Source organism: Balaenoptera borealis (assembly GCF_965194805.1).
Source record: "Balaenoptera borealis genome assembly, chromosome: 2".
NCBI classification, from domain to species: domain Eukaryota; kingdom Metazoa; phylum Chordata; class Mammalia; order Artiodactyla; family Balaenopteridae; genus Balaenoptera; species Balaenoptera borealis.
The window spans coordinates 66,011,160-66,026,168 of NC_138867.1; the positions used below are offsets into that span (position 1 = coordinate 66,011,160).

The following is a 15,009-nucleotide window of genomic DNA, read 5'->3' on the forward strand; positions in this document are numbered from 1 at the left end:
AGTGTAGGAGGGTTCCCTTTCCTCCCTCTCCAGCATTTATTATTTGTAGACTTTTCAATGATAGCCATTCTGACAGGTGTGAGGTGGCACCTCATTGTAGTTTTGATTTGCATTTCTCTAATAATTAGCGATTTTGAGCATCTTTTCATGTGCCTATTGACCATCTGTATGTCTTCTTTGGAGAAATGTCTATTTAGATCTTCTACCAGTTTTTCGATTGGGTTGTTTTTTTGTTGTTGAGTTGTATGAGCTGTTTGCATATTTTGGAAATTAAGCCCTTGTCAATCACATCATTTGCAAATATTTTCCACCAGTCCGTAGGTTGTCTTTTCGTTTTGCTTATGGTTTCCTTTACTGTGCAAAAGCTTGTAAGTTTGATTAGGTCCCATTTGTTTATTTTTGCTTTTATTTCTATTACCTCCCCCAGTTTGCTCTTTTACTTTTAACATTGTGTATGATACTTTTAAAATTTATATTCATAAGGGTGTAAGTATGTATACATTTATAAGAGGGTTTTATATATACTTTATCATAGAAATATATACACACATATACACATACTCACACAGACCCTATTAGTCTTTTTATTAAAAAATATATTCTATAAGGCTATTTGTATGCTACTGTCTATTAGCTGCATGGTAGGGTATAAAAACAGGTCAACTTAAAAGGAGGCAGTTATGAGGTGACAGTGTCACTTTATAGTCATTCTTACTTGTATCCTTTACAAACTAGATTAACTACCATACGTGTATCAAGGAAAGGACAAAGAAAGGACAAAGCTAGTAAATTTTTATCATCTGCAACTGATTGTCAGAGTGAGAGAGTGCTTAGGGAAAACAACAGCTTTCAAAAATTCTAATATGAAGCCTATTGTATTTGAGTAGCCCAAAATAATCTTTTAAATGGAAAATAAATATTATTGTATAACCTTAAAAAATATATTCTATAACACTTTCTGAACACAATTAACAAATAAATGTAGCTTGGGGTATCAGACAGGAATTAGCAGCCCTCACAGCCCCACTCCGTAGTCACTCAGAGCAGCAGAGGTGAAAGTTCTTACGCCTCCAAAAGTCCTAGTAGGAGCTGAACCCAGGCCGTCTGTCCATGTTCCATGGATCCCGAGCAGAGGGGCCTTCAGGATCTTGTTGGAAAAGCAGGACGATGTGGGTAAGAGCACAGGCTTCAGAGTCAAAGTTGCCTGGATTGAAACCCTTCCCTATCGTGTGTCAGCAAACTGCTTCGCTCCCCCAGGCCTCCCTTTCTTCTATGAAGTGGGGATGGTGCTACTTACTCCACCCTGTGACTGTGAGGGGTTACGGAAGGTAACTCCTGTTAGAGTAACTGTTCTAGATGGATCCTCAGAACACTGCGGATGGCTGCTCTCGGTAGAGCCCTGTGAGGGTGCATCTGGGCTGCACCCAGGCTTTCAGACAAAATGCTATTACCCCTATTTGACCAGTGAAGCCGTTAGGTCTCAGGGAGGTTCGATCAGCACTGCCCAGTGAACTTTCTATAGCGGTGGAAATGTTCTACGTGCATAGCATCCAGAATAGTAGCCTCTGGCCCCGTGTGACTAGTGGCTACAGAATAACAAACACAGTTCCAGGCCACTCAGAAGTTCAGCAGTGAGCCAGACCCAGCTCTGACGTCTGGCTCAGAATTCTTTCCACGCTCCCCTGCAATGCCCCGTTCCTTGGAAGCAGGAACCTGATGGGTGGTCCCCGCTATGGCCCCAGTGAGCCTGCTGAAGGGGGACACACCCATACTGGGCTTATGTAGACAAAAGCAAAACCTTTATGTAACATTGGTGTTGGGGTTATAAATCTGACAGAGGAGATGATGGCTTTTTCCCAGTAAGGAAGCACAATGAGCATCCTTAGGTTTGGTTTGGGCCTGCAGCCCCAGGCCAGCGGTACAGTGGGAACATGCCCTGTTGACTTACTGAGGCAGAAAAGTGGGTGCTGCCGTGATGGCCAGTGCTTAGTGTGTTCAAAGACCTCAGGGATCAGGGTGTCCTAAAATGGGAGTTTATCATTTCATCTCTTCTGTTTCTTATTTTGACAGATGACAGGGGGCCCTTTAAAATTTTTTAATTTGTTGACGTTGCTTAGTAAAACGCAAAATCCAGCCTCAGATTAAAGCACTAAATTCAGATTTATCCTTTGCTGCAAATCTGAAACGGAGGTTGGACCAGGACAAGCACAGTACAGACTTTTGTTGTGGGCGGGAGAATGAAATGCATAAAAAAGAACCAGCTACTGAACAGGCAGCTCCCATCGCCTCGACGGACAGCTCTCTGCCTGCTTCCGGCCCTGTCCTCTCCTCGGGCTCAGCCCCCTCCTTGTCTATACCCGCTCCTACGAGTCTGCCGTGGAGGACTTACCCTGTCCGCATGCACTGCCCAGTGTCTGCTCCTGGGCCACAGATCTTCTTTCCACTCACAAGGCAGCCTTCAGAGTAGGGTTGCCTGATCTTGGAGTTTTCTCAGGAGAAAGAGTGCTTCCCTGTCCACAGTACTCTCTGCCACACGTGGGTGCTTCCTGACCTCACTCTCCTGAAGATGCCCAGGACTTTACAAACGCCCCGTTCCCGAATCCTCACCACAGCTGGATGAGATTTCCCCATGTCCACTCCCAGGGGAGATGTGCCCCTGGCACGAGCTGGGAGGAGGGGTGATGGGATTCCAGGCAAATGATCTCTGAGCCAGCCTGAGGTTTGAGATTGTCTTAGTTACAATATGGGACATACCATCTTTTACAAGAAATTGAAAACCTAACCCCCCACCTAGAAGGCAGTTTCCTCTCTGACGATGCATTCTGAATGACAGACTCCCAGTGTTTTCAAAACATTCTTTAACAATACTGTATTGTTAAGCAGTTTTCAAATACTAAGTCCTTTACTCCTCACTCCAGCCTTTTGAGAGAGGGAAGGTATAATCCCAGCTTTGTAGATGGGGAAATTGAAGGCTGGAGATGAAACAGTTTGCCCAAGATGATGCAGGTGGCAAGTGGCAGAACCAGGTTTCGCACCCGGGCTGCTGGCTGCCCAGCTCAGGCTCGTAACCAACCATCTCACAGCCTCCCCATCTCGCCGGCCAACGCTTGGGATGCAGACCGCTCAAAAGTGTAAAGTAAAAAGCCACTTCTGACTCAAAACAGTGAGCGTATCATATGTTAGCACTGACACTGCTTCCTCTAAGTCTTCTCTTAGAAAAGTTACTTTCGTCCTAGACTCTGTGTCACTTAGACAAAGGATTTGTATTTGCTAAAGGTTGACATGGGGCAGAGCCCTTTCTCCCTTCCAGAAACCACTGCAGTGCCTCCTGCGTTCAGACAGTGATTAACAGTCTCCGCCGGTCACTGGCCAGGGCAGGAGTTGGGGCTGGTGCTGTCCACGGTCACAGGTCAGAAAACCCCCGCTATTCTCCAGGCCTCGGGACCCCAGACCCCACTATCCTAGGTGGATCGGGATGCAGCCCCACCGCTCAGGGGCCCCTAAGTACAAGGAGGCTTCTGGGCCTTCCCCTGCCAGTGGGTTCTGGGGGGAGGGTGCCGGGAACAAGAAGAGAGAATTCAGTCACAATGTGACATGCTGGCAGCTATGAAAAATTTATTTTTAATGATAAATTAGTCATCTACTGCTTCAACCTTGCAAATGCTTTTATAAAAATCACCAAATGGGAATATAATCCGTGGGCCACATACCTTTTATATTAGTCTCGTCCTTATTAATTGGTCCCCATTTGCTTCTAGCTGGCCACACCGCCACCGTTGACCTCTGAATGCCTAAGCTATGAAATCTCAAACATCCACCAGGTACAAACCAGCGTTAGTTCACAAGCTCAGACTTCCCACGAAGGCAGCCAAAATGAAATAGGGAATGCTCTCTTTAGTTTAATTAGGACAGCAACTTAAAGTCCTTTTGGCTCCTCCTGATTTCCTGGACACATAGGCTGGTACTTATTTTCACCTGTGTAGTATTTGATCCTGCTGGGTTTTGTTGTTGTTGTTTTTGACATTGTTCTCTCCTCCCCTCAGAATAGCATCACATTTCACTTTAATTTCTGGATCAAAAAGGACTCACGTGAGGAGAGAAATCTGGAAACCTGAATTCTAGTCTGATCCCAGTATGTGCTGACTGTAAATTTGTAAAATTGGCCTAATGATCTGTATGGGGTTCTTCTGCAGAAAAGAATGATTTGTCAAATTGTTCTAGAAAATATAAAATATAAGAAGCTATTATCTGATAAATATGGGTTCTCTTTATTTTTTTTTTAAATCTTGAAGACAGATCCTAACTCTTTTTCTCTGGTCCAAGCAAATAACCAAGTAAGAAGATCCTAGTTCCTTGAACTGCTTACCAGAGCTTTTTCTTATCTTTTATGCATCCCTACTGTTATCCTTTAAACTCTCCTTAAGCTTTCCATGCCTGTCTTTTAAAAAATGCTTGGCAAGACATTTACAACAGGATTTATTCAAGTCAGTGTGAAATAGAATTAAGAGTTTAAGAAACCCGTGTCTTAAATGGAACTTACTTTCAGTTTCCATTAGTTGCTGAGACAGAAATTTAGTTTTCCCTTTAGAACTAGTGGGATTCTTTAACCTTTTGTGGATGGAGTTTATTGACAGAGAAAATGCGGAGAAGCACACGTGGGATTTTATGTACTTTGATAGCTTCTTATCTCTGCTGTAAGAGTTTTCTGATGAAAGTGCCATAGGGGGTCCTCATTTTCCCCAGTGTGCATTCTGCATGCTCATAATCACTCTTGGACCTTGGAAGCGTTTCTGGAGACCATGGCGTGCAGTCGAGTCCTCAGGACTAGCAACCCTCCATCCCTTTAAGTCACCTTAGGACTCCAAGGAGCCCGCTTAACGTTGGTACATCAAATTGTTCATTCAGGTCCAAGGTGTTGTCTCACCTGCTGCCATTTCCTTTGTGTTTCTCTCCTCTCCACTCTGCTCCCAGTCTGTCACCAACCTATGTTTCATCTCCTGGTGTAAAGTTTCTCTCTGGATGGATGTCAAAGGTTCTAATACTACCACATTCCTATGACTCTGAGTCTCTTCTCTGTGGGGAAAACCTACCAGCTGTTTATCAGTTTTTTCCCCTCTCATGAATCCAGGAAGGGAGAACAAAGCGTAGCTTAGAGAACACATTCTAGCATTTTCCTAAGGCTTTTATTCGAGTTAAATTTTCTTGGCATGTGGCATTAATTAACTAAGAAGTTTACAAAATCAGGCTTAAAACCAGGCCCTTCATGGACATATATACACTACCAAATGTAAAATCGATAGCTAGTGGGAAGCAGCCACATAGCACAGGGAGATCAGCTCAGTGCTTTGTGACCACCTAGAGGGGTGGGATAAGGGAGGGTGGGAGGGAGAGACGCAAGAGGGAGGATATATGGGGATATATGTATATGTATAGCTGATTCACTTTGTTATGAAGCAGAAACTAACACACCATTGTAAAGCAATTATATTCCAATAAAGACGTTAAAAAAAAAACCCAAACAAACAAACAAAAAAAACCAGGCCCTTCCAAACTCTTCTTTCTCCCTCCAATCCTTGCCATTGTCTTGAAAGCTACAATCCATATCAATTAACCACCTATCTAGAAACCAATGGAAAACACAGCATGTGGAAAAATTCTCTTTTTTTCTGATGAATGCTTTTTAAACAGGCTGATTCTCTTTTGAACCTTAAAGATGTAAGCTTGGGAGCTATCTGATTTCAAGGTTGTAGGGCAATATTTAAAATTCTTATACACACAGCTCTTCAGGTCCAGAGGCTGAATTTTAGCAAGTCATTCACATGCAGAGTCATTTGTTAGAAAATGATCAAACAAATGATTTTCTGCATGGCTTTTTCCTTCTCGCTGAGTTGGTGTCATTCCTTGCCATTTGCCTCTTCCCAGTTATTTTTGTTCTGACATAGCTTCCACACTTTGCATTGTGCCTTCTCCTCGCGTAGCCTCCCACTTCACATCTGCTAAACTAATTTCCCAAACTGCCAGTTTAAGAAGAATTAGGTAGCTTATTACCACTTGTCTCGAAGTTAAGAACCCTTCCCAGGAACTTTTATCCATTCATCCAACAAATATTTGAGGGCCCACCAGGAGCACCCATGCTTACCAGATTTGGGGTTTAATTATATCTGGATTTTACTACCTTTTCCTGGTACATAATAAGCTCCTACATGACAGTCAGGCACACATTTCCTATCTATCCTGTCCCTCTTTGAAGATTCTAAATCTTATGAGTAATTAATAACTCGTAAGTGTTGAACAGGTATTGGAAAGTTTAGAATTACTATGGTATTGCTTTGTAGGGTTTCCTTCCAAACTTAATGCCCTTCCTTAAAATTTTCAGTTAGACTGTTCTTTTTTTTTTTTTTTTTAAACGATTTTTTTGATGTGGACCATATTTTTTGAAAGTCTTTATTGATTTTGTTACAATATTGCTTCTGTTTTATGTTTTGATTTTTTGGCCGCAAGGCATGTGGGATCTTATCTCCCCCACCAGGGATCGAACCCGCACCCCCTGCATTGGAAGGCAAAGTCTTAACCTCTGGACCGCCAGGGAAGTCCCAGGCTGTTCTTTTTATAGTGCAGACAAAACCAAATTTTATAGTGGTTAAAATATTTTTGTAGTTCGGTGATGAGAAATGCTGGAACACTCTACCGTTCACTTTTCCAGTGAGAAACCCCAATTCAGAGTCAAGGTTGCCCAGAGGTGGTGAGAAGGCGGGCAAACCAGGGTGGTGGCAGGTAGACATGGCCAGGCAGGTAATGGGCAGGGTCCCCCATACCAGCTTTCAGCCAGCACAGTTCCCCCTGGGATCAGGTGTCAACATTAAAGTTCTAAAGGAAGTTTCCCCTCCCCAGAAGAGCTGAAAACCACACTGTTTTAGAGGCTTGTTATTTTATTTTATTTTTTTAAATTTATTTTATTTATTTATTTATGGCTATGTTGGGTCCTCGTTTCTGTGTGAGGGCTTTCTCTAGTTGTGGCAAGCGGGGGCCACTCTTCATCGCGGTGCGCGGGCCTCTCACTATCGCGGCCTCTCTTGTTGCGGAGCACAGGCTCCAGACGCGCAGGCTCAGTAATTGTGGCTCACGGGCCTAGTTGCTCCGCGGCACGTAGGATCCTCCCAGACCAGGGCTCGAACCCGTGTCCCCTGCATTGGCAGGCAGACTCTCAACCACTGCGCCACCAGGGGAGCCCGAGGCTTGTTATTTTTAGTTCATTAACATCCAGGGGAGATCGTAGATTTGCGTAGATTTGGGAAGATTGGTCAGCATCTTTGCCTCAGTTTCCCATTTGACAAACTGGCCCGGATCTAACCTAAATCTACACACAATTTCAATTAAAATTGTCATCTTCTGTAGTCAAGAAGGCAGGAAACAGTAGGCTGCTTTTCCTTTTCTTGAAAATCATTAAGTCAAACCTTAGGCTCTTATTTTTGAGCCTAACACATCCTAAGCCCCTTCTTTATGAGTCTTTCGGTCTAGGTATTAAAATTTATGGGGTTTTACTCCACTCTGCAGTATTTCCACTTTCCTTTTAAAAACTCTGGCCACTGTTAGGAATACACTGTACTGATTACAGTGAGAAAATTACTCTCATAATTCTCTTTACCCTCAAACTGTGTTTATTGAATCAGCCTTTCCCAATGTCCTAGAGTTCCCTTGGCCATATGTAGTATATTATAATTATTACCCTGCTCTCCTGAAAGAATGAAGGTAATTTCCAAGGTGTCTAAACTATCAACAGGGGTTAGTTTTAAAGTGCTAGAGAATCTGATTTATTGCCTCACAGATGATTTTTCTGTTCTATAGTCTAGTCTTATTCATACAAACCTCAGTCTCAGGATCTGTGTCTCAAAAGGTTGTTAGTATAGGTGGGAGATAGTTCCAGGCTCAGCACGGTAACCAGCTACTGTTCGGATGTGTCTTTCAGCCCAAGCCACCAGTGCTTCTTCAATGATAACCACTGTTTCTGGAGAGTCCTTATGTAGCAGTTAAAAGCTCAGGCTTCAGCTGACACTGCCCAGGTTTGTGTCCTGGGTCTGCCACTTGCTACCTGTGCGACTTTGGACAAGATACTTAAAGTCTCTGTACTTTGGCTCCCTCATATGTGAAATGGGAATAATAATGATTGTAACTGTGTTGCTATTGAGGGTTGAATTAGATAATAGGGTGGTTAGAATATCATCTAGCGTGTGGCAAACTCTCACTAAGTCTCAGTTATGATAATTACCTCAGGAGTTGTTCACTAACCTAGAGAAAATATTGACTCTCCTAATCATTTTTGAATGTGTTTGAGTAGAGTCTATAAAATCTTGGTAAAATATCCTTATGTTCCAATAGCTTACCTCTCCAGGGGGATTCTCGCATCATCGGTTGGTAACTTTTTGTTCCTAAGCGTTTGCTGTGTGCCACATTCCACTCTTGGACACTCTGCTTAAGCTGTCACCTCTTTACAGGGGGTTTCCAGACCTGCCCCTCTCCTAAGACTCAGTCAGGCACCAGGGTCTCACCTGCTTTTAGATGCTCCCCCTTTTTTTTTTTTTTAATAAATTTATTTTTGGCTGCGTTGGGTATTCGTTGCTGCACGTGGGCGTTCTCTAGTTGTGGTGAGCGGGGGCTACTCTTCGTTGCGGTGCACAGGCTTCTTATTGTGGTGGCTTCTCTTGTTGAGGAGCACAGGCTCTAGGCGCACGGGCTTCAGTAGTTGTGGCATGCAGTCTCAGTAGTTGTGGCTCGCAGGCTCTAGAGCGCAGGCTCAGTAGTTGTGGCGCACAGGCTTAGTTGCTCCGTGGCATGTGGGATCTTCCCGGACCAGGGATCGAACCCGTGTCCCCTGCATTGGCAGATGGATTCTTAACCATTGCGCCACCAGGGAAGCCCGGGATGCCCCCCTCTTAAAGCCCCTCTCCCTGGATTTCATTGGTTAGTATCTCCTCCATTCGCCCAGCCTTCTGTTGGTTGTTCTGTGTCTCCCCCAGAGCCCTAGGTATTGAGGTGCTCAGTAATTGCTGAAAGAACACGAGCTATAGTCTCCTATTTAGAGACTGAAATGTAAAAGTCTCACATTTTCTGGGCTCTGCCTCTTTGAAAACAGGGTGGTTTCTTTTTTCCAGTCTTCAGCCTCCTCATCCCTGCTTGATGAATTGGAAAACGAAAACTAACCTAAGTAAGCTGTTGCTGGGATAACTGCAGGCCCTCTTGGGTGCCGTGGGGTTCACTCATCTTACCCCGAAGCTCCCTGGCTCGGGCCCGGCTCGCTCTACACCGCCCGCGGGTCCGGGAAAGGCGCTGCCGACTCCCGACGAGCCAGGCGACCCAGGAGCGCCACCTTGTGGGCGCCTTGCTTGCTGACTTTGCCAAGGAGCCGGTGTTCCTCCACCACCCAGTATTCTGGTTTCCCATTTCAGGACCTGGGGAAATGTAGCCAAAAATGAGATTCTAGATAATTACAAAATGGCGGTCAGGCAGACGTACTGTGAATAATCTACCTCTGGGTTTAAATAGGGCAAGTGCCTTTTAGCTGATTCAGATTTCTTTTCATTGAGTAGTAGGTACTATGTTTTTAACAGGGATTTTTGAACGGCCAATTCTGGATTTTACATGCACTGGTGAAAAAAGAAAAATTTACGTTCTAAGTTGTACATCACAGGATTCAGATTGTTATCAGTTTCTGAGTTGTTTTTTGCATGAATTTTTTTTAATGACAAACTTTTGTTACTCAAAGTGTGACCAGCAAAACCCAGGAACTCGTTAGAAAATTAGAGTCTCAGTCCCCATTCCAGACCTGGTGCACCGGAATCCGCGGTGATTCGTGGGCACGTGACAGTTTGCGAAGCGCAGGTGGAAGTAAGGTGGAAGATCTGTGCTCTTGTCCCCGCGCGGCCGCGTCCTTGTGTGCCTCATCTCACCCCACGTGATCACATTCTGTCAGCCTCAGCCGCCTGGGTGTGAAACTGGATCTTAGTTCCCGCCTTACCTGCCCCTGGGTCGGCTGAGGAAGAGCTGAAATCATATACAGAAGGTCACTTTGAACGTGATAAAAGCCTGTGCAAGTGTAAAGGAAAATTATGAGTGAGAATTCTTACATTTCATAGTCAGCCATCATTAGCTAATCTACTTCATATTAGCTACATCCTCAGCAAAGCGAGTATTCACCTGTAACCGTTTGTTGTGCTTCAGATAGTGTCTGGGCAGATTTCACCAAGTTTGCAAAGGTCTCTCTTAGGCTAGTCTTCCCAGAGCTCAGAATAATCAAATTACATTCTGTTTTCTTTAACAAGACCTTTCACAGAATTTGCCTTCCTGGGGTCTCAGAAGCATTCCTCCTGTTGAGCCCAGGTTGGGACACAGTAGGTGCTTGGGGATGCTTGTTGATTAAACCACTAATTAGCCCCCAACAAGGTCCAAACACTGGCTTGATGTCCTTCACACTAATCCATTTATGATAATCAGATTATTTGCATCATTGAGAGATTCAATATAGCTACAGGACTCAATCATCTCAATAATAAATATCAAATATTCATTAAGCAAAGACTCCTGGTGGCTGAGAAATCCTTTGGTAGTGCATGAAGATTGAAGTAGGTGAGATCATTAACTGTTTATAAACATCATTCCCATTACCTTTGAAATTGGGGGGTGGGGACAAAGGAAAAGAGCGGCAGCAAGGTATTACTCTCTCCTCCTCGCATACATTTTAAAAGAATAGCAATAACCAAGAAGCTGTTGGACAATAAGTAGGTGAAATTTTAGGAAAATTTATCAGCTGAAGGTGTTGCCTGGGGCCCTAGTGGCTCCTGTTCTCGAAGAAATGGTACTGATTGTCAAACAGTGAAAGTGAAATATTGAGAAAAATGAATGACACTGTTCTCCACCAACCTGAGGCTCACAAATATTCAGTTCAAGTTAAGTTAGACTTTTGCATTGTCTACAATTTGTGGAATTATGGACTTTATGCTCCTAATTTACTAAATATAGTAAAAGTATGCTGTTTTCTTTTTATTGGATCCATTGCAATTAGCAATATTCTCTCTAATCATTTAAAAGAATTCAGAATGTCAGTGCTTCAAAATTAGTTTTCCTAAAGTTAAAATGTACTTATAATAGGTAACTTTATATAGGAGGGAAAATAAACCCTCATGCCTGCATGTACAAAGATCGTCTGTCAGAGTCAGATCTTGAAAGCAAGTCATGGCAGCATTCAGTTCACCTCTGAATACCTGACAATCCCAGGATGCTGCCAGTATGCTGTTGGTATTTTATGAGAATGCATGTAATAAAAGAACTACAACTTTACCTTTTTATTAACTTTTTACTTTGAAAATTTTCAAATCAAGAGAAAATGTCAGAATTAAACAAAGTGCACGGATACACATCTGGAATCACTGATAGTTCACATGTTTACCACATGTGTGTTCTCCCTCCCTCTCCTTTTCTCTCTCACATTCTCTCTCTCCTCCCCTCACCCCAACAAAGAACGAGGACCTGCTCTGAAACAGCCCCGGCAAAATGATCAAATTCAGGACCATTTAACATGGATAGGATGCTCTCAACTAGTACATAGTTCTGACTCAGTTTTTGCTGGTTGTCCCAGTAATGCCCTGTGTAGCAGTTCCCCCTCGATCCCGGATCTAATCCAGGCTCACCTGTTGCATTTAGCTCTGGTCCCTTTGGTGTCCTTTAAACTGGACCAGTTTCTCAGTTTCTCTTTGTCTTTGATGACATTAACATTTTTGGAGTGTGCAGGTCAGTGCTTCCTCGCAATGCAGGTGAGAGATTATGCGACAAAAATACTAAGTGATGATTCTTCACGGAACATTACACTAGTGGTTGCATGATGTTGGTTTGCTCCATTACTGGTGATGGCAACTCTGATCACTTGGTTCAGGTGGCATCTGTCAGATTCTTCCTTTGTAATTAATAAATAATCTCTAATGGTAGCATTGTTGGGGGGAGTACTCTGACACTATTAATTCTGTTTCCCCATAAATTTCAGCATCTATTCATGATCCTTACCCGATCAGTTATTACTGCTTTAGTCAAAAATGGTGATTTTCTAACTCTTATATTCCTTTGCGTTTATTGGAAGTCCACTGTAAAGAATAGTTTTCTCTTCCGCCCTCTTTATGTATTTCTCTATTTATGTATTTGTTTGTGGGCATCAGTAGGGACTTGCAGGTGGTTTTGATTCAGGTGGTTATTACTTATTACTCTCATTAATCATTTTGGTGTTCATATGGTCCCAACTTTGCTGGGTGGGTACCCTTTCAACCTCACTCCTGTGTTTGTTTGACATGGCCCCATTGGTGTGTATCATTTATTCTTTAGCATATCTGTACTGAAGTTCTTCATTCAAATCACTGCCCAAATGACAGATTTTATTCTTGCAAAAATCTTTTTTTTAGCTATTGCTATGCCCCAGTTACTGATCTTACTCACGGACCAATGGGAAACCAGACAATTAAATCAGCCCTTATAGTACAGTAAGTTATGATAGGTTGTACCATGGGAACACCAAGGAAAAGCTCTTTATCCCACTCGGTCAACTTAAGAAGGCTCCTGGGAGAAAATGTATCACCTCCTAGAGCTGAGAGATGAATAGAAATAAACCTGGGGGGAGGCAGTGTTCCAGGCTAAGGGGCACACATGTCTCTTTGAGGAATTCCTATCCCCCAGGGAGCCTAGTGGCAGGGCCCCATCCCAAACCAACTAAGTCAGAATCTCTGGAGGGGGAAGGGTCTAGGGCCCATACATTTTAATTTCCATAAATTTGTCACGAGGAACGGTGTCATGGAGCTAAACCCTTCAAAACTAAAATTTAAAAAGATCCATTTCATCTTATAGGATTTTGAACTCAACAACGAACTAAAGATGAACGTCCTAAACTTGCTAGAAGAAGTTTTGCGAGACCCAGATCTTCTTCCCCAAGAACGGAAAGCCACAGCGAATATCCTGAGGTAAAGGCAGTTGTAGGTGCCTATTAATCACACTGGTTGATTTGTGCTGTGTTCATAGAAAATAAGATCTTGTCAAACCAGAAGGATGTATATTAGACTCCTGAGGGGCAGCAGGGATTCTGTCCTCACTGGGAAAGCTGCCTCGGGAAGACTTCAGACTGGGTGACATAACTTGTGTGCAGTACAATCGCTCCTGTTTGTGTGGGCAGATGGTGGTTTACTGTAGAACCAAAAGCCTGAAGATCCTCTCCTGCAGGTCCAGCAGGCATTGCAGAGGTGTTTTTTCCTCATGTGGGTTCTAAATGTCTATTACAAGCTCATGTATATGAGCGGGGTTGTAGTGTTTCTGCGGGAGTCTTGTGCACCTGGCTTGTGGATATGCCGCCATAGAGCAGCTATGCGTTTTCTTCAGCTTGTTTCACTGGTCCTGGACCAATTTTACCATCAGCTTCTTAGGTGGAGATTTCCACATCAGGTAGGTTGTATAAATTTGGACCCCACACTTCAGTGTGACAAAGTCTTGTACTTCAGGTTTCCCACTAGAGGCTGCTTGTGTCTGTCATTACACCAAGCATCCAAGCAGGTAACAAACTTTCTTATAGCTTCTCGAACAGATGGGTGGATTTTTTCCAGTCCACTCTACATGAAGAGGGCAGCCATCCATGTCTCTGTGTGGACATTTCAGTTACAGCTTTCCACCTCACTATATGTCTGTCCCTACTCGGGGTGGAAAGCCCAGCCCCTATCTGCCAGGGCCTGGTACTCCTTCACCGTTCTGATTTCTACTTTCCCTCTTCATTTGCAACCTCTGGAAAGACCCCTTCCTTTCTTCTATGCTCAACTCTATTGTTGTTTCTTCGTTTTCCAGAATGATTGTGTGTAGAGGGGAGTCCAATTTAGCTCAATCCACCATGCCTTTGGAGGCCCCTCCCTGATGCAGCAATGCCAGATTCTGGTCTGTACCATTTTAGCAATTGGCCTACAAGTCATTCTTAGTCCCATTAGCTCAAGATCCCATAGCCAGACCCTTCTTTGGTCTGTGGGCTATTATGGGTTGAATTGTGTCCCCCTCAAAAGTATGTTGAGGTCCTAACCCTCAGTACCTGAGAATATGACCTTATGTGGAAATAGGGCTATTGCAGATGTACTTAGTTAAGGTGAGGTCATACTGGAGGCAGGCAAGCACCTAATCCAATGTGAGTGGTGTCCTTATAAGAAGATGCCCGTGGGAAGACAGAGGGAGACACAGAGAGAAGGCCATGTGAAGGTGGAGCAGAGATTGGAGTGATGCAGCTGCAAGCCAAGGAATGCCAAGAATTGGCTGGCAAACCACCAAAAGCTGGGAAAAGGCAAGGAAGGATTCCTCTACAGGTTTCAGAGAGAGCATGGCCCTGCGGACACCTTGACTTTGGACTTCAAGCCTCTAGAACTCTAAGACAATGAATTTCTGTTGTTTCAAGCCGCCTAGTTTGTTGTACTTGTTTAGGACAACCCTAGGAAACTATTAAGAGCCTTTGTCACTTTTTCCATCCTATGAAACATCTAAGTGAGCTTAGGGACTCAGTTACTATGTTTATTTTCAGATTTTAAAATTCTAAATACATCTTCAGATAAAGCCTGATATCGGTGGATGAGTGGTCATATCTGTGAGTGATTGCTGTTCCTCTATTCTCCACATGAACAGTTGATTATCCTCCTTGTATTTAAAACATTGATAATTAAAAGCTAGGTTCTGGAAGTGTGTGCCCCTAGGAACGTCTGACTAAATAGCTGGCAGGGAAATGGGGGTGGGGTGGGGCTCAGACTGGGAAAGGCTGTCAGGATTGGCCAGTTTGAGGCCCTCATGTTGCCTGTCCTATCACAGCACCCATGCCAGATATCACCAATCAATCCTGAGCGCTTTCTTCCTGCACCCGCAGGCGAGCTCAGAACTCAGCCGATTGGCACTACTACTTCAGATGAAACTTACTTACCATCTCAGGTCTTTATTATTCATCAGGCTTAAGATGTACAAATT

At 43.7% G+C, this 15,009-nt stretch overlaps 1 protein-coding gene across 5 annotated transcripts in view; it reads left to right on the top strand.

Annotated features, from left to right (window-relative positions):
- RASGRF2 (Ras protein specific guanine nucleotide releasing factor 2) overlaps positions 1–15,009 on the top strand; it is a 230,134-nt gene that overhangs the window by 183,758 nt on the left and 31,367 nt on the right. For all 5 annotated transcript variants that reach the window (XM_082375417.1, XM_082375418.1, XM_082375421.1 and 2 more), the window contains one exon: positions 12,880–12,992. In XM_082375417.1, the coding sequence (XP_082231543.1) occupies positions 12,880–12,992 (113 nt within the window). The remainder of the gene's footprint in view (positions 1–12,879; positions 12,993–15,009) is intronic.